The 26,109-nt window shown below is 43.0% G+C and overlaps 1 protein-coding gene across 1 annotated transcript; it reads right to left on the reverse strand.

Annotated features, from left to right (window-relative positions):
- Positions 1–2,035: 2,035 nt before the first annotated feature.
- Positions 2,036–20,196, reverse strand: LOC113026175 (scavenger receptor cysteine-rich type 1 protein M130-like). Its single transcript, XM_080303666.1, has 7 exons — positions 20,038–20,196; positions 9,093–9,209; positions 8,761–8,793; positions 8,358–8,642; positions 4,797–5,102; positions 4,438–4,719; positions 2,036–2,786 (listed from the first exon to the last, which is right to left on the reverse strand). Exons 2-7 carry the CDS (start codon positions 9,133–9,135, stop codon positions 2,746–2,748), a joined length of 990 nt encoding a protein of 329 aa, XP_080159792.1. The 5' UTR covers positions 9,136–9,209; positions 20,038–20,196; the 3' UTR covers positions 2,036–2,745.
- Positions 20,197–26,109: the final 5,913 nt, after the last annotated feature.

Genomic DNA, 26,109 nt, shown 5'->3' on the forward strand with positions numbered 1-26,109 from the left:
GCCATACTTGCAGATGTAACCAAATGTGTGCCATGTTAAAACTTATTCACCCACCAGAAACTCAACAATCATGCAAAACTCTTCATCAGCATTCTGTTTTCTCCCTATGATACAATCATCTGTCCTCCTATAATATTTAATCCACTAGTCTACGTATCACTTCCATCTTACTGAGTGACTTGGACAAGATGACAAACAGAATCTCATGCTTAAGATGCTGTCTGGTCTTCATGAGTGTCATTGTATGTGTATATGCATGTAGGGTTAGTATGGTTAATGCATTTTCTGCTTGTGTGTGATTTATATACCTTTCTCATTTTGTGGTCCAAACTCCTTCACAATTTTTCCACTTAAATCAGTTTCCTTTTTTCCCAGGATTGCTAACCCAAATTTTGATTTCCCACACTAAACGACAGCCTTCCTCTGTGTTCTCACCTGCTCCTCTCACTCTTTGCAGTCCAATGGCAAACAGTTCTCTTCAGCTTTGTCCTGTGTCATCCTCACTGTCTCATCTTGCCATTCCACTCCAAAAGTGGCCAATGTCACTCAGACAGTCTCCTCAAAAGTCATCTTCACACACAGTGAAGTTGCAGCTTGCTGGAAACGCATCTCCATCCATCCATGATGATGGGGTTTTCTTACTCTCTGATGCCGTTTGTACACACTGCTGCTGGACCTCTCTCAGGACTCTGTTGTTGTCTCTTGGGCTGCTATGAATTGTAGATGTGCTGTGCTTCTGGAACTGCACTCCTTGTCTTCAGGCAGAGGTTAGCTTCCATGGAGCTTGTTTTTTAAGGGTGAGGAACACATGGGAGTTAAGCTGTAAACACCACTCAGCCAAAAGCTCTGCCTCAGTGTTTCCTAATGATGTGAAACCTATAACTTTCTTCCAACTGCTGCATGTGGAAAATTGATCCAGGTCTGCTTTTCACCTGAAAGTGACAAACTAAGACATTTTCATTGTTCTCCTCACTGCTTAAACAACACACATCTCTCTCTCTCTGGTTTTTTTTTGGAACTCTCCTTTCTTAAAAACAGAAAGTGGCATTACAGTTGTTTCAGGCTGAGAAACACCAAACACTTGCCATGTTATCATTCATATTTCGTCCACACAACTATTTTTTTCTTTTTTGTGTCCACTGGGCAGGTGACCTGCAGAATCATGTCTTCCCCAGTTCGAGACCACTTCACTCACATACTTTCACACCTCTCTGTAACTCACACACACCATGACGTCAGACACAATCACCTGCTTTTCGACAAAACAAAAACATGATGCTGATGTTACAAAAGTCTCACACACATGAATCAGGATGCAGAAAAGCTGTTGCCCATATGGGGTGCCAGGAAGAAACTAAACTCATGGATAGCTGCATGCTTGAGATATCATAGCTCTGTTTCCCTCCCCTCTGATAAGGTCAACCAGCTCCTGCTCTGAACATGTGTAGCTTGCTCATCAGCTTAAAAGCGACTGCATACAAAATGACAATCAGACTCACTCACGCAGACCACGTCTGGCCCGCACACGCACACAAAATAGACACATATGAGCTGTCACCACTTTCAAGTACAAAGTTGTTATGAAGTCTGTCACAATCCCCCCTTTTTTCCCCTTTATTTATTTATCCTTCTTATTTCATTGTACTGTATATTGTTACTCTTATTTGCCTTGTATGTCTACTGTACAAACTGAACTGGAATGACTGACTGTTTGCTTTATAATTTCAAATAAAGTTTGGGAAAAAAAGAAAAAAAAAAGAGTGATTGACTCCAGGTGAATATCGCCAACAACAATAAAAATAAGGTGTAGAAGATCTCCATCTCGGCAAAAACCTCATAAAAAGTTAAAACCACAGTTAGGAATAGAATTAAAACAAAGTTAAAAACAAAAAGAAAACGCCAGTAAACACCTGCTGCAGGTCGCCACAAGAGCAGCACCCCCTTCTGGAGGACTAATATTTCACTGAAAAATATCTGATATGCATATCAACATAATTATGGATGATTATAAAAAACACACACATTATAAAGAAAATACATCAAAAGACAGATTGTATTATATTTATGTATCAAATATGACAAAATGCAGACTTTACAGAAGTAAAATTATCTCTAGTTTAACCCTTTAAGACCTACCCCAAGTCCGCCAGAGCTTATATTATATTTTTACATGCTGTAGTGCCATTTTTGGGAGCATTTCAAGTTGCTATACATCAATACAACTGTTATAGCCCAAATTTTCATAATATGCATGCATTAAGGGCATAGTAATTACATAAATTGCAAAAAGTGCAATAAAACTGTAAAAGTTAAACGTAAAGCTGTTATAGAAGTTAATGCTTCCTTTGTGTTTGTAAGCTACTAAAATCAGCCAAAGCACTTATAAACATGATGACAGTCATGGCTGTATAAATGATCCACGTTCCACGGTTACTTCAGCTGTGCATTATTTTTAGCTCAACTTACAAAATCAACTTATACATGACACTTTTGTATATAAATTTTTAAGTGACAATTCTTTGATTCACATACTAATGGTCTCATTTGTAATGAATGTGTTAGTCAGGTATGTTTACAGATTTGTGTCTTTGGTAGAAAACTGAGTTTGACTGAGCTGATCTTAAGCTGTCTATGATGGGAAATTCATGTGGATGTAAGATGAGGTCCTTTTCTGCTCCTTTAGTTCCTTTCACTTCAGCCATCTCTCCTTCATGTACACAAACACTGAGAATGGAGTAAACCAGCTCAGTGTTTTCCCGTCTGCTCGAGCTCTGCCTCCTGCTGGCCTGAGGAGACGTGATAGTGCATAGATCAGACTGACTTCATCACATACTGAGGGCTTCATTGTCAAACGAAGACTCAAAAATACTCAGCAAAACAACTATTAGAACAGAACCCAACTTGTGTTTAAGTTAGAGTTACAGTTATATATTTAACACCCAAACACTTTATTCTTACTTTAATTGATTGACATCCTTATGAAATTCATATGGAAAGTAAGAAAATTATGAGTCTTTTGAAAATCTCAAACTCATCAGAACAATCTGTCCACTTCAGACAGTGTCTCCCTGCCCTCCAGCTTTGGCATCTGATTCACCACCCGTATACCTAGTTCAACCTTCCACATCTGGAAGCCCACTCTGGTGAGTTAGGGAAGAGTCAAAGGTTTCTACTACATTGTCATCCGGTCACCAAACCCAATTACTGAATAAGGAGTGTAATTATTCTAACTTTGAGGAAGAATCGTCCCCTAGTGTTTGATCATTCCCTTATCCCCGATGACACTTCTGATAGGTTGCTAAGTTTGAGACAAGGCCAGTGGAGCACTGATGATTGTGCTGAAAACACATCATGAGGTTTGTTTTGCACAGTTTAGATGATCAAGTGAAGAATGAGGTAGCATCAAGTGATGACACAGAAACATTTGAAACATTGGTTTCTCTTCCTATCAAGACAGACAACTGCCTGCAGAAAAGAAGAGTAGGTGAGAACTCCAGATCCCAGCTTTCCTTGAAGACGGGAAGTGGCATCACCACAAAGTGTCAAATCGTGGTGTGTGGAGAGAAGGAAGAGAGGACCTTCACTCGCAAGCTGGTGAAGGATGGTCTTTATTGTGGAGACAGGATGAACAGAACAGGATAGAGACTGACTGAATGACTGAACTGAACCAGAAACACACAAATCGATGATGACAAGACAGAAAAGGAGAAAACTAAGGACTTAAATACACAGGAGTGATGATGATGATAAGAGACAGGTCAGAACACAGCTACAACCAAATCTGACTAATAACACACAAGAAGTAGAACTAAACGCAATGCATGGAGACAGATGACTAACACAATAAATCAGGAAACATGAACATAGAGAAAATAAACAGAACATGTCCATTTACTTCTCTGATACACTGTGGCATGTGACAAGATTTACATATCACCCAGGTAGGGGGGGTGACATGTTTTTCTTGGTATCATTCATGGCATCCTAATGAATATAGTCTTTGAATGTGGCCATCAATTTACATCACAGGTATGGAAAGTTTTCTCTTCAGCCTTAGGAGCACGACTGAATTTATCTTCAGGTTTTTACCCCAAATCGAAATTAGATGAAAGAATATATGGATTAACGACTTATCTGTAAATCCTTGCAAAGTAATCCTGTGTAAGGGACTGAACATAATCCCTGTAAAAATTACTCAAGTTTACCATGAAGCATTCTGGGTCGTTTTGATGCAATAAACTCATCTTTAACCTTTGTGGAGTGTCTGCTCTGAGGTGAGGTCACATCCATCCTGTATTCAAATAATGGGTTAAAAACAGTGAGTACACAGCTTTCCCAGGTGTGTCCTGCCAGGTAAAGTCTATCAAGGGTTTTACCAAAAATAACCACTAACTGTCAGTGTGACAGAGGGAACACTGGATGTTATAGATGACCTACCTGAGCAGGTGAAATCGAGGATGTTGAGAGAATAAACTGATGTTACACACTCCCTTACAGCACAGAAAGACTGGACACACTCAGGTTTGATCCTTGTTGGAAGTCTGGCTAAGGACTTTGTTATCATTCTCAAAGAAACAGCAGAACCACAGCCCAGATGTTCACAGATAACAGCTGCCTCCTTCAGGCTCCAGTTGGGGACAAAGACTGGTTTCCAATCTCCCAGTTTCACTTCCAGTATACCTGCACAGGGACTGACTCCTCCCATCAACCTGACAGACTCTAACAGAAAGCAGAGAGTCATCAGTAAAAGAATAAAGTGAGTTTGAACCACATCAAAGCTGCAGCTCCTCTTCTACCTGAGCAGGTGAGTCCAACAGCTTTGCCAGGTGAGCAGCTGTTTCTAGCTGAGCCTGAGCTTCTACAGTCCAGGAGAGCAGACTCATGGCCTCCACACTGGAACTCTTTGCTCCACACTGGAGCCTCCACTTCTCCATAGAGCGCCCCCTGGAGGACCGAAGGAGGCCCACAGCCGAGCTCCCTACAGACCACCTCTGCATCCTGCTGGTCAAAGTCAGCTTCACACACTGAGGACCAGCTCTGGTTAGACTTCACCTCCAGTCTGCCTGAACACAGACTGGAACCATTCAGCAGCCTGACAGAGTCTGGAGACGTCAGAGAAGATCAAACAGAGAGATCAGAGACAGCAGACACACAAGAAAAAGATGGCAGCAAACAACTATTCACTGATTCAAACTCAGCACAACTGTAACATGACTTCATCATTAACAACAGAACTCATCTTTCTAACAGGAGACATGTTAGTATCACATTTACATTTTATACAGTGGACAGGCTCTCACTGATTTCTGATGTTTTACAAATGATGGCAAAACAGCTGCAGTTCTTTGTTGTGCTCTTCTGATACTCAACAATTATTGCTCTACACATACAACCTATATAAAAATCTTCTATTTAAAAAAATGTTCTAATGATTTTAGAGAGACAGGATGGAAAAGTAGGCCAATTCACTTCCATTGCTGAGGCAGATTATCTATGGTTGTAAGGTCTTCAGTGACAGATGCAGCAGTCACTCCTGAAAAGACTGTGATAATCAGATGTAAAGTGAACGGAAGAAGGAGTCCTATTGATTGGTTAGCTTTGGTGCCCAAGGGGAGCTGGGAGAATCACTGGGGCAAGCTAAGGGTAGATTTAGTGACTAAAGAATCAAAAACCTAGGTGTGGTTAAAGGAACAAAAATTTTGGTCAGGCTGAAAAAGATCCTGGAGAGTTGGGTCCATCTAAGGAGAGCATGCCACTTTTCTGTATACAATCTAAAGAGTGAGGAGTTGGCACTTAGGAATACTTTGAGGATATCGCAAATCTCACTGACATACCTTCTGTAAATGGAAGCATAGTCTGGAGACAAGGGTACAACTCACTTTAGCTGCTGTGTGCAAGCTGTTACTGTGCCATACATGATGTCATAAATATTTTTGCCTGATTGGCTTACCTGAACAGGTGAGATCTAGGACAAAAAAAGACAAACTTGAAGAGACACAATCCCTAAGAGCAGATCCAGACTGAACACAATCAGGTTTGAGCTGCCACACCAATGTCAGTGACTTCTGTCTCTGTTCTACTGAAACAGCAGAGCCACAATCCAGATGTTCACACACAACAGCTGCTGCCTTCAGTGTCCAGTCAGATTCTTCCACTGGTCTCCACTCTCCGAGGTGTTTCACCTCCACCGTACCTGCACAGAGATTAGCTCCTCCCACCAACCTGACATCATCCGGCTCTGAACAGAAAGCAGAGAGTCATCAGTAAAGAAGTGAATTTACTTCTGAACAGATTAATTGAACTTTCATTCTTTATTCTCTCTGATTTCATCCTTTTACCTGTAGCATTGTGTTTTTCTTCAGCCTGGAGTCCTGAGTAGGAAACCAAAGAAGAAAAAAACCACATATTTAAGGCAAAACATTGATTGGAGCTCAGCAGAGGACAGAACAAAATCTCAGACCGGTTTTTGAGGAATTTGCTATCAGCTCACATATTATCAAATTCACCATGAGTCATTTTATCAGTCTGCTTTCAGAGACATGAACATGTGAAAAAACAGACCAGAGAGTGCTTTACACAGGCCAACAAGTGAATTTAATATAAAAGTAGACCTGTCCCTTGACCTGATCCAGTTCTCCACAGGGCTTTTGTGAATCACTCTTTATCTGACACCTCAATCAGGACCAATCTGTCTTTGGAGACTCTATCAAAAGCCCAGGAATATATCACTGGGACACCCCTACCATTCAACAATGGTAATGTGGCAATCCATAGAGGGGTATTGTCACTATTATTACTATCATCAGTATTAGTATTAGTAGAACCAGTTGTTAATATCAGCTCTTTAACATTGGGAATCCTATGTGGTTGATAAATTGTTAGTTACATTCAAAGGAGATAAATTAAACTCATGCCTTGATATTTTTACTCAAGTTTCCTATTGGCTTAAAAATTAAAGTTATGTTTGTATAATTACTCTTACTTCTAATTGAATGTTCAATACAACAATGATCAGCTCAGAGAATGTGTTGTTCTTACCTGAGCAGGTTACTTTCAGGACATTGGATGAATAACCTGATTTTGCACATTCCCACAAAGCGGATCCAGGACAGAACACATCTTTATAACATCACACACTGGACACTTTTTAGCATAATAATAATAATAATAAATTTTATTTACGAGCGCCTTTCAAGTCACCCAAGGACACTTTACAATAAGAAGACACATAGTAAAACAATGGCAAGATAAGAACAATAAAACAAAAGCACATGATAAAATTAACAAACAGTGGATTCACAGTCAATATGCAGATTTGAATCAAGGACAGTGCGTAGACAATTATTATAAGATAACAACAAATCATCAGGAGTAGAATAGAAGTCCGGAATCTGAACATTGTCCAAACTGGTAGTGAGAATGTCCATATCAATGTTCTTGATGTTGCGGAACGAGATGAGACGGGTTGGCTTGGTAGAAGAGCAGCAGAGAGTGAGGTTAAATGAAAGGAGGAAGTGGTCATTTATGGGGATTTCAGTAGCAGAAAGATTCGAGGGAGTAAGACCAGAACAGCAGACCAAGTCCAGGGTGTGGCCTTTAGAGTGAGTGGGAAAGTCAATAAATTGTTTAAATTCAGAGCCTTCCAAACAGGAAGAAAGGTCTCTGGTGAGCAGAAGGTCATTATTGTCCATGTGAATATTGAAATCTCCCACCAAGATCACATTTGGGGAGAGAGATGAAAGATGGGTTAGTAGATTAGCAAAGTCACTGAGGAAGACAGGGTTAGGTTTGGGGGGGCAGTATACAGTAGCTATGATGGTGGGAATGTGATGACATTTACATTTAACACTGGAGCAGCTCTCACTGATTTTTGAAGATGTTCAAAATGACGCCACATCATTACGACCTGCAGATGTCTCTATTATGTTCCTTCCTTCTCAGCAATAATTTCAACAATTTCCATCTTTTGCATTTCTATGAAAAGATTAATAATTCAAAATAAATAATTTGAGAACAAACTCCCAAAAATCTTAATCTAAATCTAAAAAAAATCTAACTGGATCACTACATTAAGGAAGTGCCCAGAGTGAAGGAGGTTGTCTGTGTGTGGAGATACTGATGAACTCTGGTTGGACAGAATTTGTGTCTCAGATTTGTGTCCAGGTGTTCTTTGGTGTCTTTTTATGAAGCTAACCAACAAGTTTCATTAAGCTAAAAGAGGAGTTCTCCTGGGCTGGCTGGTAGTTAGCTCAGAGGAACTCTGAAGCTCTGTTCTTCATGGCTTCTGGGCAGTCTGCTGCTAGTCTATCTAGTGTGTGTGTGTAAATCAGGTACATTACTACCAATCATTGACTCACCTGAGCAAGTGAAATCCACTATAGAGGAGGAGGATCCTGATATTACACACTCTCCCAGAGCAGCTCCAGACTGAGCACAGTCAGAATTGATCATCCACACAGATCTGCCTGCAGACTCTTTTCTCTCTTCTACAGAAACAGCAGAGCCACAGTCCAGATGTTCGCAGAATATAGCTGATGTCTTTAATGTCCAGTCAGACATGTCTATGGGTCTCCACTCTCCCAGATGTTTTATCTCAAGTGTTCCTGCACAGCGACTGGCTCCTCTCACCAGCCTGGCAAACTCTGAATAGATGGCAGAAAATCATCAGTACAGACGTGAATTTAATTTTCAAAAGGATGAAGTCAAACTGCCCTGCTTATTTTGCTTCTGTGGCTGTTTACTTCTTTTTAGGATGATTACCTGTTGAGTCATGTTTTTCTTCAGCCTGGACTCCTGAGGAGAAAGTTAGACAAGAAATATCAGTCACACTCAGCTGTGGACAGAGCAAACTGCATTCCAGCTGTATACAGTGCGAGCAGGAAGCCTCTTCCCTTTCCTGAATGAGGTTGACTGCTTAGCATGAGACAGCAGTGTGTGCTACAATTTTTTCATTCTGATAAACACACTTTATCTGACATATTACTGAACATGAACCCATGTGATGCTGCTGAATAAGGGGCTCTGAAGTGAATACAAATTCCTTTGATATGAACTGTGCGTTTGGGTGATGCAGATGTGTAGGCCAGTCCTACCTGAGCTCCACAGCAGCACCACCAGCAGCAGCAGTGGATCCATGTCCAGGCAGGCGTCTCTCTGATGATACTCAGTGTTTATCCACACTGAGAGGCGGAGCTTCACTGGGATCTGATCTGATTTTTAAAAAATTGGTTTAGTGTCACATGATCAGTTTTTTCTGTGTGTCAGGACTGAATGAAAGTTCACCTCATGAAAAGTTCATGAGGTGAACTGCTGGCTGCTGTTCACCTTTGTACACTAGATATACCACTAATAAACACAGACACTTAAAAATGATGTGTTATTAAAGCTAATAACACATCAAACTGAGGTTATTGTACTCGGCCCTGAAAATCTTAGAAATATGGTATCTAACCAGATTCTTACTCTGGATGGCATTACCTTGGCCTCCAGTAATGCTGTGAGGAACCTTGGAGTCATTTTTGACCAGGATATGTCCTTCAATGCACATACTAAACAAATATGTAGGACTGCTTTTTTCCATGTGCACAACATCTCTAAAGTTAGAAATATCCTGTCTCTTAGTGATGCTGAAAAACTAGTTCATGCATTTATTACTTCCAGACTGGACTACTATAATATTTATTATCAGGATGTCCAAAAAACTCACTGAAAAGCCTTCAGTTAAAGCAAAATGCTGCAGCAAGAGTCCTGACAGGGACTAGAAAGAGAGAGCATATTTCTCCTGTTTTGGCTTCCCTTCATTGGCTTCCTGTTAAATCCAGAATTGAATTCAAAATCCTGCTCCTCACATACAAGGTCTTAAATAATCAGGCCTCATCTTATGTTAATGACCTTGTAGTACCATATCACCCTATTAGAGCACTTCACTCTCGCTCTGCAGGCCTACTTGTTGTTCCTAGAGTATTTAAAAGTAGAATGGGAGGCAGAGCCTTCAGTTTTCAGGCCCCTCTTCTGTGGAACCAACTTCTGGTTTGGATTCAGGAGACAGACACTGTTAGGTATTTTAGTACCATGGGAGCATTTACTGGATATTGTTTTATAGTGACATTATGCAGGAAAACTCTGTCATTCAATAAGGCCCCTTTGTTTCAGTGTTTTTCTCTTTGACCCAAGAATTGATGTGTGAGAATCACAGGCTGGTACAAGGTTGAAATACCACAGAGATCACTCCCTCAGCTACATTAGTTTCTTAATCTTTTAGACGCCTGTTGAAGGCCAAATGGTTTGTTTCAGATTTCACTAATGAAAGAACTCTTCGTTTTGTGCCTTGAAAATATGTCGCTGAGATAATCACAATTGTAGCTGAACTGATACACTACACAAAGGATGCTTCTTCACCCAAGGGCAGGAAGACGCTGCCTTATCTTGGTCTGTACTGGTTTAAACTGATAAATCTGCTGTCTCATGAATTTTACCCTCTATATAAACTGTTGTACTTGTGAATAAAGTTGAGTCACTTTGGGAAGACAATCTAAAGCAGTCTCTGTTTTCTTGTTCTCCCAAGCTGCTCCCGAGCTCGTACTAACACGCTGAATGGCATGCTTGAATATTACTTGAGAATATATTTGACTGTGTTACAGACTAAGGGACATTCTCTGCTGATAGACGTCCACGCCTCGGAGGAAGCCGATCCACGGAGTAGGCCCTGGAAACCGTTTCCTTCAGACACTATCTCTACTTTTAAGATTAGGCTTAAAACTTTCCTTTTTGCTAGAGCATACAGGGAGTGCAGAATTATTAGGCAAGTTGTATTTTTGAGGAATAATTTTATTATTGAACAACAACCATGTTCTCAATGAACCCAAAAAACTCATTAATATCAAAGCTGAATGTTTGTGGAAGTAGTTTTTAGTTTGTTTTTAGTTTTAGCTATTTTAGGGGGATATCTGTGTGTGCAGGTGACTATTACTGTGCACAATTATTAGGCAACTTAACAAAAAACAAATATATACCCATTTCAATTATTTATTTTTACCAGTGAAACCAATATAACATCTCCACATTCACAAATATACATTTCTGACATTCAAAAACAAAACAAAAACAAATCAGTGACCAATATAGCCACCTTTCTTTGCAAGGACACTCAAAAGCCTGCCATCCATGGATTCTGTCAGTGTTTTGATCTGTTCACCATCAACATTGCGTGCAGCAGCAACCACAGCCTCCCAGACACTGTTCAGAGAGGTGTACTGTTTTCCCTCCTTGTAAATCTCACATTTGATGATGGACCACAGGTTCTCAATGGGGTTCAGATCAGGTGAACAAGGAGGCCATGTCATTAGTTTTTCTTCTTTTATACCCTTTCTTGCCAGCCACGCTGTGGAGTACTTGGACGCGTGTGATGGAGCATTGTCCTGCATGAAAATCATGTTTTTCTTGAAGGATGCAGACTTCTTCCTGTACCACTGCTTGAAGAAGGTGTCTTCCAGAAACTGGCAGTAGGACTGGGAGTTGAGCTTGACTCCATCCTCAACCCGAAAAGGCCCCACAAGCTCATCTTTGATGATACCAGCCCAAACCAGTACTCCACCTCCACCTTGCTGGCGTCTGAGTCGGACTGGAGCTCTCTGCCCTTTACCAATCCAGCCACGGGCCCATCCATCTGGCCCATCAAGACTCACTCTCATTTCATCAGTCCATAAAACCTTAGAAAAACCAGTCTTGAGATATTTCTTGGCCCAGTCTTGATGTTTCAGCTTGTGTGTCTTGTTCAGTGGTGGTCGTCTTTCAGCCTTTCTTACCTTGGCCATGTCTCTGAGTATTGCACACCTTGTGCTTTTGGGCACTCCAGTGATGTTGCAGCTCTGAAATATGGCCAAACTGGTGGCAAGTGGCATCTTGGCAGCTGCACGCTTGACTTTTCTCAGTTCATGGGCAGTTATTTTGCGCCTTGGTTTTTCCACACGCTTCTTGCGACCCTGTTGACTATTTTGAATGAAACGCTTGATTGTTCAATGATCACGCTTCAGAAGCTTTGCAATTTTGAGACTGCTGCATCCCTCTGCAAGATATCTCACTATTTCTGAGCCTGTCAAGTCCTTCTTTTGACCCATTTTGCCAAAGGAAAGGACGTTGCCTAATAATTATGCACACCTGATATAGGGTGTTGATGTCATTAGACCACACCCCTTCTCATTACAGAGATGCACATCATCTAATATGCTTAATTGGTAGTAGGCTTTCGAGCCTATACAGCTTGGAGTAAGACAACATGCATGAAGAGGATGATGTGGACAAAATACTCATTTGCCTAAAAATTCTGCACTCCCTGTATAGTTTGGGCTGGATCAGGTGACCCTGAATCCTCCCTTAGTTATGCTGCAATAGACGTAGGCTGCCGGGGATTCCCATGATGCATTGAGTTTTTCCTTTCCAGTCACCTTTCTCGCTCACTATGTGTTAATAGACCTCTCTGCATTGAATCATATCTGTTCTTAACCTCTGTCTCTCTTCCACAGCATTTATCCTGTGTTACGAACTTGTATGTCCGTGTGTTTGTTTGTGCAGGTGCTGTGTTTTTGTCTATGTTAATTTAGCTGTGCCAGGTCCCTGTTCCGATTGGTGCGTGGACTTACTGCCCCGGCGTGATTGGATCCAGCTGGAGGACCCGCCCATTAAAAGGAGGCTGGAGTGCTACAGCGGGAGAGGTCCTCGCATTTCTCCTCATCACCCAGCAGTAGTCCTGTGGTAGCCGCTGGCTGCAGTATACGTGCGAAAGTTGTGGAAGTGGAGTGGGTAGGGGTGAGCTGCCATTTCTTTTGATCACCCGTTTTCTCCTGTTTTGAGTTAGTTAAGGAGGTCAGACTCTGTCTTTATTTTTGACTTTGTTTTGGTAAGGTCAGGGGTGCGGGATTTGTGTAGGTTTGTTTTGTTTATTGTTTTGGCCTTGGCTCACCCTGAAGTGTTGACACTCCCGTTTTGGTTCTCTTTATTCACCTTGTAAATAAATCACTTCACATTTAACGGATTTGTTGCGTGTGACTGCTTGGGTCTTGGGGAGGGAAGCGAGTGCCTCGCTCATGTTATGGCCTGGCCCTAGACGGGTCGTAACATGAATTGGGGGCTCGTCCTCTGCCTTTTTCTGTGGGTTTTTGCGTGTGTTTGGTCTGTTGGCGGTTTTCTTGGGTGTGGGGGTGGTAGGTGTGTGGAATTATGGAGTTTTCTTTGGATGATTTTGTTACTTCGCCTTCGTGGGATAGAATTGTGAAGTGCAGGAAGGCGGATTTGCTTATCATTGCTAGTTGTTATGATATTCAAGTGTCCTATGGTGCCCGCAAAGCGGAGGTTAGGGACGCTTTGTGTGCAGAGCTGGTGGAGCGAGGCATCCTTCCTGCCCCGAAGGCAGCTGTAGAGCAGCCTGATGGCGGGGGTGTGAAGGTGGCTCCGGAGGCTGAGCCGGGGTCGGATGCCAAAGGGCTTGTTAACGTGCTACCAGCCGAGGCGGACTCTGATGCGGCTGAGGCGGGCTCTGACACAGCCGAGGCGGACCCTGATGCTGCTGGGGCGAAGCCTGTAGCAGCTGAGTCTGGTACGGCCGGGGAACCCCTGGCGGGGCGGTCTACGGAAGATCTCCGTTTGACCCTCCGTATTAGGGAGGTGGAAGCCCGTGCTAAAGAGCTTGAGGTACAAGCAATGCACCTCCGTGTCAGAGCTTTGGAGCTGGAGCGAAAGCCCTCCACATCTGCCTCTAGTCATCCTAGTACGTCCACCGCGGTCCCGACAGGTTTTGACATCACCAAACACGTTAAACTGGTTCCCCCGTTTCGTGAGGCCGAAGTGGATTCCTATTTTAACGCTTTTGAGCGTATAGCGGCCGCGTTAAGTTGGCCGAAGGAATTTTGGCCGCTGCTGTTACAATGCAAATTGGTTGGCAAAGCCCAGGAGGTGTGTACCAGTTTATCAATTGAAGATAGCCTGGATTATGACGTCATGAAGAAGACTGTGTTGCAGGCATATGAGCTCGTCCCAGAAGCCTACCGTCAAAAATTTAGGAAGTGTGAAAAAACCGCCAATCAGACATTTGTGGAGTTTGCCCGTGAAAAAAGTCACCTGTTTGAACGATGGTTGCAGGCCAGTAAAGTAAAGGATCTCGAGGGGCTGAAAGAGCTTCTTTTGTTAGAGGAATTCAAAAAATGTTTGCCGGACCAAGTAGTTATTTATCTGAATGAGCAAAAGGTGACCTCACTTGCTAAAGCGGCAGTGATGGCTGATGAGTTTACTCTCACCCACAAAACTATATTTTCAGCCGCTGTCTCACAGAATATTAGGGTGGGACAGGAAAGGAAGATAAAGTCACCAAAGATAGGACTGAAAGATAGACAGGAGGATGGTGTTAATCGCGACTGTTTTTATTGTCGCGGACCCGGACATCTAATCGCTGCCTGTCCTGCGCTCCGGAGGAAAGAGCAGCGCAAAGGCTCTAGAAATCCAGCGGGCGTAGGTCTCATCAAAGTTGTCCCTTTGCCTAAATCGCATTCCACTCTCACCCGTGATTTGCACCATGTGGATGCAGAAATAGAGCCACGTTTTAAACCGTTCATCACGAAAGGCTTTGTTTCTATGACGGGAGAAGAGGGGGACAAAGTGCCTGTTACTATTCTTCGGGACACAGGTGCGCATCAGTCGTTTATGTTGGATAGTGTACTACCATTGTCAGATAAAACTGCTTGTGATTCGGATGTATTGGTTTGGGGAATTAAGATGAGCGTTCTTCGGGCTCCGTTACACAAAGTCCATTTACATTCGCCCGTGAAAACGGGGCATGTCAAAGTTGCGGTGAGTTCCCAGTTGCCGATTAAAGGGGTTTCGTTTATTTTAGGAAATGACTTGGCTGGTGGGACAGTTTTCCCACCGCCTGAAGTGGTGGAAACGCCTATTTCTTCTGTCACTGAGGTTGCCGCCCCTTTGTTAAATGTGTTTCCTGTTTGTGCAATCACTCGTGCGCAGTCACGCAAATTTGATGACGTTATGGATGTTGCTGACACGTTTATGGCGACGCCAGACGGGAGAATATCTCCCAGCCGTGAGAGTGACAGAACAAAGAGCGATGTGATGAAACTGATGCCAGAGCTGGATGAGAAATTGAATAGGAATGCATTGATAACCGCTCAGCAGAATGACTCATCACTGGCTCCCTGTTTTCTATCTGCAGCTAAGAGTGCAGGAAGTGAATCACCCACTTCTTATTTTTTGCAAGATGGAGTTCTTATGAGGAGGTGGTCCTCTGACCGGTGTGGTTTGCCTGGTGCTACGCAGGTGGTGGTGCCGAAGCCACATCGAGGGCAGGTGCTTAGCTTAGCGCATGATGCCAGCATGGCTGGACATCTTGGGGTGAACAAAACATATCATCGGGTGTTGCGCAACTTCTTTTGGCCAGGGTTGAAAGCTGATGTGGTGGCATATTGCCGTACCTGTACCACATGTCAGATGGTGGGGAAACCTAACAGACCTATTCCACCTGCTCCGTTACATCCTATTCCAGTAATAGGTGAGCCGTTTGAAAAAGTAATATTGGATTGTGTGGGTCCCCTGCCAAAAACCAAATCCGGACACCAATACATACTTACAATAATGTGTTCAGCAACAAGGTACCCAGAGGCAATTCCACTACGCACGCTGAAAGCAAAACCGGTGATAAAGGCACTACTTAAGTTTTTCTCTACTTTCGGGCTTCCAAAGGTTGTTCAAACAGACCAAGGAACGAATTTTACTTCAAAAGTGTTTGCACAGGTTGTGGAGGAGTTGCACATAAAACATGTAAAATCCAGTCCATACCACCCAGAAAGTCAAGGTGCTCTGGAGAGATTCCATCAAACCCTCAAAGCTATGCTGCGCAAGTTCTGCGCAGAGTCGGATAGAGAATGGGATGAGGGTCTGCCGTTATTGTTGTTTGCAGTCAGAGAAGTCACTCAGGAATCCTTGGGATTCAGTCCGATGGATCTGGTGTTTGGACACGTGGTCCGCGGTCCCCTCCGCCTTCTGAAGGAGAAGTGGTTGTCAGAAACTTCTGAAACTCAGCATAATGTTCTGGATTATGTTAGCGGACTTCGGGAAAAGCTTCACCTTGCATGTCAGTTAGCTCGAGAGAATCTGTCACATACGCAAGCTAAAATGAAAACTCGCTATGATAAAAAGGCTGTTTGCAGAAGTTTTCAGCCGGGAGAGAAAGTGTTGGTGTTGTTGCCTGTGGTAGGGTCCAGCTTATCAGCTCAGTTCGCTGGCCCATATGTGGTGGAACAAAAACTCAGTGACAACAACTATGTGATCCAGACCCCAGACCGCCGGAGAAAGTCTAGGGTTTGTCATATTAATCTGTTAAAATCGTTTCACTCGAGGAGTCCTTCGGGTGCGCCGTCTCCAGTGTGCGCCGCTAGTACTATTTCTCCCTATGAACCCTCTGATGACGGGCTACTCCAGAAAAGTGAAGCGCTGGGTAGCGGCCGGTTGAAAAATTCGGAGATCTTAAATGATTTAGACACATATTTAGTCCACCTGTCTGGACCCGCTCGAGCTGACATCACTGATCTGATAGAAAAGAACTTATCACTTTTTTCTGATCACCCTCGTCAAACTGCGGTCCTGTGCCACGATATTGATGTGGAAGGACATAAACCGATTAAGCAACATGCTTACCGAGTGAACCCAGTGAAAAGGGCGATAATGCAGAAGGAAGTTGACTATCTCTTAGAACACGGTTTAGCCTTTCCAAGCGCCAGCGCATGGAGTTCGCCGTGTGTGCTAGTACCAAAATCCGACAACACTCCTCGGTTTTGTAATGATTACAGGAAGGTTAACGCTGTTACCAAACCTGATTCATTTCCTCTTCCTAGAATGGAGGATTGTATTGATAGAGTGGGATCGGCATCGTTTGTAACCAAACTTGATTTGTTAAAAGGTTACTGGCAAGTACCTTTAACTCCCCGAGCCTCTGAAATATCTGCTTTTGTTACACCGGATCATTTTCTCCAGTACACGGTTATGCCGTTTGGGTTGCGTAATGCACCCGCTACTTTCCAGCGCCTTATGGCCAAAGTACTGGCGGGCGTGAATAACTGCGATGCCTACCTGGACGATGTTGTCATTTACTCATCCACCTGGTCTGACCACTTACAAACACTCTCTCTTGTTTTCAGCCGTTTTCAGGAGGCCTCGCTTACGTTGAACCTAGCCAAATGTGAATTTGGCAGAGCCACCATCACATATCTGGGAAAACAGGTGGGTCAGGGACAGATACTGCCGGTGACCGCGAAAATACAGGCGATCGTTGAGTTTCCAGTCCCACAAACGAGAAGGGCGCTGCGCCGATTTCTGGGAATGTGTGGTTATTATAGAGGGTTTTGTAAGAACTTTGCCACTGTCGTCGTTCCTCTCACCGATTTGATCAGTCCGAAGAAGCCTTTTGTGTGGACGCCTGTTTGTCAGACTGCTTTCGAGTCTGCGAAAGCATTACTGTGCAGTTCCCCTGTTCTTACGGCCCCGAATTTCATGTCCCCTTTCAAGCTCGAGGTTGACGCTAGTGCGGTTGGTGCAGGAGCTGTCCTTATGCAGGAAGACCATTGCGGCGTGGATCGCCCAATTTGTTACTTTTCAAAAAAATTCAACAAACATCAGATGAACTACAGTACCATTGAAAAGGAAGCCCTTGCCTTGTTGTTAGCCCTACAGCATTTCGAGGTGTATATCGGATCCAGCTCTATCCCTGTTCAAGTGTTCACTGACCATAACCCATTGGTATTTCTCTCCCAGATGCAAAACTCAAATCAGAGACTTATGCGGTGGTCCCTTCTCTTGCAAGACTTCAACCTGCAGATCAGGCATAAGAAAGGGACGGAAAATGTCATCGCGGACGCCCTGTCGAGAGCAATTTTGTAGTCTAGGATTAAACACTAGAAGGATTGTTTAATTCTTATGGAAGGGGGTGTTACGAACTTGTATGTCCGTGTGTTTGTTTGTGCAGGTGCTGTGTTTTTGTCTATGTTAATTTAGCTGTGCCAGGTCCCTGTTCCGATTGGTGCGTGGACTTACTGCCCCGGCGTGATTGGATCCAGCTGGAGGACCCGCCCATTAAAAGGAGGCTGGAGTGCTACAGCGGGAGAGGTCCTCGCATTTCTCCTCATCACCCAGCAGTAGTCCTGTGGTAGCCGCTGGCTGCAGTATACGTGCGAAAGTTGTGGAAGTGGAGTGGGTAGGGGTGAGCTGCCATTTCTTTTGATCACCCGTTTTCTCCTGTTTTGAGTTAGTTAAGGAGGTCAGACTCTGTCTTTATTTTTGACTTTGTTTTGGTAAGGTCAGGGGTGCGGGATTTGTGTAGGTTTGTTTTGTTTATTGTTTTGGCCTTGGCTCACCCTGAAGTGTTGACACTCCCGTTTTGGTTCTCTTTATTCACCTTGTAAATAAATCACTTCACATTTAACGGATTTGTTGCGTGTGACTGCTTGGGTCTTGGGGAGGGAAGCGAGTGCCTCGCTCATGTTATGGCCTGGCCCTAGACGGGTCGTAACACCTGTCTTCCTTCTCTCACCCCAACCGGTCGCAGCAGATGGTCGCCCCTCCCTGAGCCTGGTTCTGCCGGAGGTTTCTTTCTGTTAAAAGGGAGTTTTTCCTTCCCACTGTCGCCAAAGTTCTTGCTCATAGGGGGTCATATGATTGTTGGGTCTTTCTCTGTATCTATTATTGTGCGATCTACTGTACAATATAAAGCGCCTTGAGGCAACTGTTGTTGTGATTTGGCGCTATATAAATAAAATTGAATTGAATTGAATCATACTGATATGTGTTCTTTTTGCATCCTCTGACACAATTATAGTTACAGACTCTCTCTCTGCCCAAACCTATCTTTTGATCATAAGTAATTTACATAAAAAGTGACAAAACAAACTCAAAGTTCATTAATTTGACTGAAATGGGGACCCTAAATATGGATTTTCAATGAAGAAATATCATTGAAGTGATTTTTTTGCCACAACAGCTGTAGTAAATTCTGATATCATGACATCTCTCAACCACACAAAGCTGAAAAAATGAGCAGCCTGATGCTTTAAGAGAATGAAGTTTAATTCTTGGCCTGAATTATTGATCATTGTGTTCTTGATCTGAGTGTTCACTGTTAAGTGGAGTCAGCTGTGTCACTCCACACAGCTGCTCCATCAGGAAGCAGGAGGGTGGAACAGGACCAGAGAGTACCAGCGCACACACCCAGCACTGCTTCACTACTGCATCAGCAGATGAAACATCAGCTCACATTTCATGGACTTATTGCCTAAAGCAATGAGTCACAGCAGCTCAGTGCAAAGTCGTCCTGAATGAGAGAGAGCTCTTCTTCCACAGGTCAACTGACTCATTTAACAGTTTGATGAGTGTGACAGGTGACATGTTGTGGCCTTCACATTCAGCAGAGCTCACCTGTGGGCCACGCTGGAGCTTGGTGGACCCCACTGCTGGTTTTGATATCTGTATTTTTTGATATTAGGCTGTTGGATTTTAACTGTGTCCTATTGGCGTGCACACTTTGGATCAGTAACATTAAATACAAAATATGACCTTTTTTTTTTTTTAGCAATTCAATATTTGTGAGTATTAATAATAAAATTATAGTTAATTTTGTTTACTAAGTGTTTATTAAGTGTTTATAGAGATCCACTTTGCACAAAATCCAGTGAGGAAACGAGACATTGGACATGTAGATGCAATACACCATGCAAAATTCATAACTTTTTAAAAGTTATATGAGCCTGTGTTATGAATAAACATATTTTACCAAATTGCAACTGATTTGCAAACATGATCATTTCATTGTTAACAATAAAACAAAAAGTACTATAATTCCAAAAGATCTCATAAGTATTGATCAGTTCTCTGACTGGTACAATTTAAACCAGCATTGTTTAACTAACTGTAACTTTTTACTTCATTCCACAGGAGTGACGACCTGGAGTTACGACAACTAAAAAACAGACAAACTCTCCAACTACTCACCTGTGGAAGCAGAGATTCAAGGAAAAGAGATCAGAGCACTTCTAAGGTTTACAGGGAGCAGATGAGTCTTTGTCCTCAATTTGTATTCTGTCTGTTCTCTCTTTGTCTGTCTCTGTGCTGGATCTGTGGACCTTTCTGTTCATGCAGCAACAGAAGAACACCAAAGCACCACCCACTAAAACTTGAGTGGCACCTTAAGTGTCATTTGAACCTCATCTGAATTTTAGACTGGGGGGCTGTGCATTTTCTCCCCTTTGGACTGATTGGTAAATGGACTGATTCTTATATAGTGCTTTTCTACTCTCCTGGAGTACTCAAAGTGCTTTATACAACACACCACATTCACCCATCATCTAAAATTGAATCAAATGAAAAAAGTCTCTTTTTAAAACTTGCTTTATTAGTTGTAATCTTTTAACTTAATGCACATTGCATCAAGCAAAAACTAAATTATATGCAACAGTCTTTGCCTTGAAGAAATTTGTTTAACATTTAAACCTATTTTCTGCATATTCCAGCATATGCAATTTAAATATTGTTTTGTGTTTACACTCACTTTAAAAAATAGATGCATATAAAACACAGCAGAAAATAAATAAAATCAAAGTCTCAAGGGGACTAAGTCCTGTCGCTCTTAAATCTATTTTCACCTGTTTAGCAGGAGTGGGGGTTTGCCCGGTGCCTCGGCGGTGATGTCAGTGGGGGGATCCAGGGGTTTCTCTGCGAATTTCACATTCTTGTGCGAGGTACTTGCTCAGGCGGTGTTTTTTTTCTCTGTAAAAAGAAGTTTTCTTCCCACAGCGGACGCTGTCACTTTCACTTCCACGCTTTAAACGCTGCACAGTCATACTCTCGCCCACACTCAATATATTATCCATTTTTGATCTGCACACAGCTGTTACCACGAAAGTCGCACGCGCTTACGTCATTGTCATGAGACACTCTCAAAAACAAAATCACAGTTTAGTAATGCAGTAATGCAGCGTGCTTAATCTAATTACTTTTTTGCAACAGTTATCCCTTACTTTACTTGTTACTTGAAAAAAGTAATCAGATTACAGTGGCACGTTACCTGTAGCACGTTATTGCCCATCTCTGCAAAGAGTGAATGACTTATCACATTTCTCTTTTTCTATGTCCCGTTAGTAAACTTTATATTATTAATTGGTATGTATTATTGTAGCGTCTACCTTACAATATAAAGCACCTTGAGGTGACTCGTTGTGATTTGGCGCTATATAAATAAAATCAAATTGAATTGAAAAATGAATTAATAACTGATGAACATATTGATTTATTCCTCCTACAGTTACCTGGTCACAGCAGGATGAATCTGCTAGTTTAAAACGAACACATTTCTTTTCAGGTCTATAGTCAGGCTGACAAAGAATCGGAGCTCTACTGAGCCAAGGATTCCTTTAACTTGTGATGACTTCATGAATTCCTTTAGAGTTAAAACTTCATGCTGTGTGTTCTCTTTTTTCCCTACTTCCTACCTCTGCATGCCAGACTTTTGTTTTTTGGGGGGAATTCATGCAACAAAGCTTTTTGTTGGGTCCATCGTCCATCTATCTTCATTACATACCACAGGCTTTTGAAATAGTGATAATTAAACTTTTAGATTTCTAGCCTTTTCATGTCAGAAATCCTTTAAAGAGCAGTTGTCAAACAGCTGACTGATAGTTAACAGTTTATGTGAAGTGTTTCAGTCAGGATTTGTAATACAGCAATCCGAGCATTGAGGCGGCTTTAGCGAAGGTTACTAATGACCTTCTTCTGGCCTCTAGCAGTCGACTCTGAAACTAGATGAATACCCCAATTACTTAAACGGCAGAAATGTCTTACAGACATAAAAAACAGGATGACCTCTAAAGTTCAGCTTCTAAATTCAGATAAAACTGAGTTAATTGGACTCAACCCTGAAAATCTCAGAAACATGGTGTCAGATGCTTGCTGTGAGGAACGTTGGTGTCATTTTTGACCAGGATACGTCCTTCAGCGCACATATTAATCACATATGTAGGACTGATTTCTTCCATTTGCACAATATCTTGAAAATTACAAAACCATCTGAATATTTCTTTTCCTCTTTGCCTTGGATGTCACCTGTAAAGAATCATAGAGTCTAGTTAATAATGGTGGGGAAACACAGACTATGCTGGAGACCAAAACCATTTTTTTGTTCGTTTGTTTTTTTATATCAGGTGGTAAACATGATATTAAACTTGTAGCATTGGAAATTTTAACATGGGAGTCTATGGGGACTGCACCATCTGGGACTGTCAGGGTGGTCTCCTACCCAGGGGATCATCCCACCTCTTGTGAACACACCCTGCTTACAATGCACAGCTATGCCTTCAGCAGGAATCCACACCAAAGCTCAGTTGAGGCTCATATGAAACTTCTGTGGTCACACATAAGTGGGTGGTGGTTTTGCCCTTTTTCTGTTGCAGTATGAGTGAAAAGGTCCACATTAAGTGCAGAAGCCTGAACATGAGGATTTTCTCTTTAATCTAAAAAACGTTGTGCTCCATTGAGCTTGGTCTGTCTGATTTTGATGTTTTGCTGATAACTTTCTCATTCTTGGGTAAGTACTGGTTCTATTTTGTCAGCCTTCTCTGTGTGTTTTGTTCCTGATTTGTGCAGAATGCACACAGTTAATACAAGCTGTTACAGGCCAGGGTCTGAAGAGCATTGCAGTTGGTTAAACAAACAACACTGAACTTGAAGAAAGACCTCCAACTAGTTAGGTCAGGTCCTTCTTAGTAACAGCAGCTTTATAGCAGTATTATAAAACCTGTGTGTTGGCATATTCAAGTTCATGAACTGGAGCCTCAGACGTTTAATGTATCTGCAGTGAGAACTTCACTGAAGTTGTTCATAAAGTTCTGGAAACAGATCCTTAATATTTTATGTACCTTTAAATCTGCAGGTCCTGCTAACTTTACCCTCTTATTTTGAGTTCCTTAAACTTAAACTGCATAAATAACAGAGACAAGAGCATCAGGCTCTCCCACACTGCCTTTATTTCATCTCAGAGCTGACAGATGAAAGCAGAGAACATATTGCAGTTATTACCGACAGTATTTCTCTGCCTTATTATTATTCCTACAATACTTGTTTGTTTGTTTTTCCAGATGTTTTGGGGGGTGGCACATGGGGACCATGCATTTCACTGTGGCAGAGGTGGCAAGACAATTTTATTTCTAAAGCATCTTTCAGAGCTAAATTAGATGCTTCACAGAATAAAACTGCATTAAGATTTTCTAAAATACATAAATATCAATGAGAAAGGGGTAAACTCAAACAAGTTTAACCTGCCCAAACAGCACTTTTTTTTATGTATGCCTGTTGTGTAGTGGTCCAACCTTTGTCTAACAAGTGAATATTCCCTGGTTTGAGCCTATGTGTTGACACAAATCCCTCAGGGTTTGCATCGGAGAGGGCAGGTTGTGTAAAAATCTACCAAATCGAATATGTGGGCTGTTTGCTCTGGGGAATAAGGGGCTAGCTAAATACAGCCTTTGTTTAAGTGAGGTTCTGCACCGATATCGGTGCTTTTCACAAAAAACTTGAAAAATTAACCAAAGGGTTGATCCTGTACTGCTAGTATCAGTCTGTTACCAGTATCAGGGTATGGATCTAAATATTAATAGCTCTTACTCCTACTGGGGAACAGTAGGTGGGATATCTGGAAAGGTGGGGCCAGTGTTGAAATAAACATTGCTCATATCACGTTGGGTTAGGCAGGACTCAATTGCAGGACTCATACCTGTGCAATCGAAGGAGAATTTATGTACACCATGTGAGATATGTACATATAAACAGTGATCAAGGGAAGAGGGTGTAACGTTGGGTTGTGTTGTGTGGTTGAGAAGAGGCGGCAAAACACCTAGCAGGCTAGGCGGAAGGATACACACCCACACTGGTATCAGTAATCCACGGTGGTTCTTTAATACGCATTCTTCAGCAACCGTATAAAAGCCCGGCTGAACGGCTGTGGCTCAACAACAAAATGCCCAGCGTTCATACAACCCAAGCGCTGCAAACAAAACAAAAAAAGGGTCTCGAAAAGAAAACATAAGTCTGTCCCTTGTTAAGCACGAGCGTGAAGGCACGTGTCCTCATAATCACAGAGAGAGAGAGCGAGAGAGCAGTGGCACACACTGATGACACCATCAACCCTCGACTTGGGTGTCTTAAAGGGACACCACACCATAACGGCTGTTACATATTCCCCCCCGGTTAAACAAAGGCTGTCCCCAGCCGAACACAGCAAAGGTACAGTTCAAACTTAACCAGCCTCCATACATGGTCAGCAGGATAAGACGTCAAAACCAAAATAGGGGAATGGAATGTACAGTCCAAAATTGACAAACTGGCATACATGACAGTGTCCCACATGGTGAATGCCCATTCAAATAAATGTCAAAGAAAGAAAATAAGCTTAGGACAGCCAGGACAATGACAGAATGAAATTCCCTCTTATTGTTACATTGTGTTTCCACCGTTTTCCCAAAAATTACAACAGTAAGCATGAACATATCACCACAACATGAAAACAGTGCCAACATGAATCGTAGAAAACTCAAACAACGGTCCTGTGACAACAGTAGACCACATGAAACACATCAGAAAGCAAACAAGGTCACTTTATGTTAAATCTGTCAGTATGAAAAGGGTTGGTCCACCTATTGACCGACCAGTCAGCGGTGACCCTAGGAACTCGTCTTGGTCTGAGGTCATAAGAACCTCTAACAGCACACCCATCGGCAGAAGGAGGTGAACTGTTAACCTCTGTCTCCAGAGCAACGTCAGCAGTCTCTTGGAAAGAGTTCTGGTCCACGACAAGCGGGGCAGCGTCAGCACAGTCAAAGCCAGTCTCAGCAGGGGCATTGCTAAAGACCACGGGAGTTGCGTCAACCGCGTCACAGTCAATGCGGCCCGGGACTGAAAGAGCAGGAGGCAAACTGCTGTCCGGGACACTGAGATCCAAAGCTGCTGTAGCATTTAGCTTCGCACGCTGGCTAGACAAAGCTGAGTCCCAGGTATGGAATGGTTGCATGTTCGCAACATGAAAAACTCCCACTCTCTCCCCAGTGTCCACTGTGGTGAGAGAGTAATTCACATCCGACATCCCCTTGGAGATGCGGTAGGGACCCGTGTAAAGCGGGGCCAACTTAGCAGAAAAGTTGGACGATGCATCTGATTTTGGGTGTGACTTTACCCTGACGAGGTCCCCAACTTCATAAGAAACCGTGCGACGTCTCAGATCATAGTAGCGCTTTTGCCTTTCATGACTCTCTCCGAGCACCAAGCGAGCATGTTCATGAGCATCCCGAAGCAAAGCTCTCAGGTTATCTGAGTGGGGCGTTTCCGGGTTGCTCAGTCCCTCCCAGGAGGGTTGAGTGACAAGGTCCAAGGGCATGTCCAACTCTCGCCCATACAGCATCATGGACGGGCTCAAGCCTGTGCTCTCGTGAGGCGCAGTGCGCAGTGCAAAACAGATCTGGGGAAGATACTTGTCCCAAGAGGTGTGTTTATCCCCAACATAGGCTCGAATGGCCGTTTTCAAAGTGCGATTTACACGCTCAGTTGCATTCGTTTGAGGATGGTATGCAGTTGTTAGTCTGTGTTCAGTCCCAAGAGTCAACAAAACATGCTCAAAGAGTTCACTGACGAAAGGCGTTCCCCTATCAGAAATAAGGTGGGAGGGAGAACCATGTCGGGCAAAAATGTCAGTAATGAACTTGTTCGCAGCAACTTGAGCAGTGGCTTCTCTCACAGCACTCACCTCGACCCATTTTGAGAAATAGTCCACAAAAACAAGGATATAAGCATTCCCCCTTTGTGTGCGGGGCAGTGGGCCAACATAGTCCACCCCTGCGTACTCCCATGGTCTTTGTGGCTGGATAGGGACCATAAGGCCTGCTGTTTTTCTTTGACTCGGCTTAGTGGTTTGACACGAACAACATGAGACCACATACTTTTTCACGTCAGAGTTCATGTGTGGCCAGAAGAATCTGAGACGCAAGCGTGCCAGCGTTTTTGCAATGCCCAGGTGTCCAGCTG

This window comes from Astatotilapia calliptera, chromosome 7 (genome assembly GCF_964374335.1).
Source record: "Astatotilapia calliptera chromosome 7, fAstCal68.1, whole genome shotgun sequence".
Taxonomy (NCBI): Eukaryota; Metazoa; Chordata; class Actinopteri; order Cichliformes; family Cichlidae; genus Astatotilapia; species Astatotilapia calliptera.

Bases quoted from the DNA above. Each gene is read 5' to 3' on its own strand.
- LOC113026175 (XM_080303666.1), bottom strand. From the start codon at position 9,135: ATGGATCCACTGCTGCTGCTGGTGGTGCTGCTGTGGAGCTCAG. The intron at 8,794-9,092 runs GTAGGACTGGCC...CTTTCTCCTCAG, and splicing joins GGTGCTGCTGTGGAGCTCAG to GAGTCCAGGCTGAAGAAAAA. The intron at 2,787-4,437 runs GTAGGTCATCTA...ACGTCTCCTCAG, and splicing joins CCTCGATTTCACCTGCTCAG to GCCAGCAGGAGGCAGAGCTC.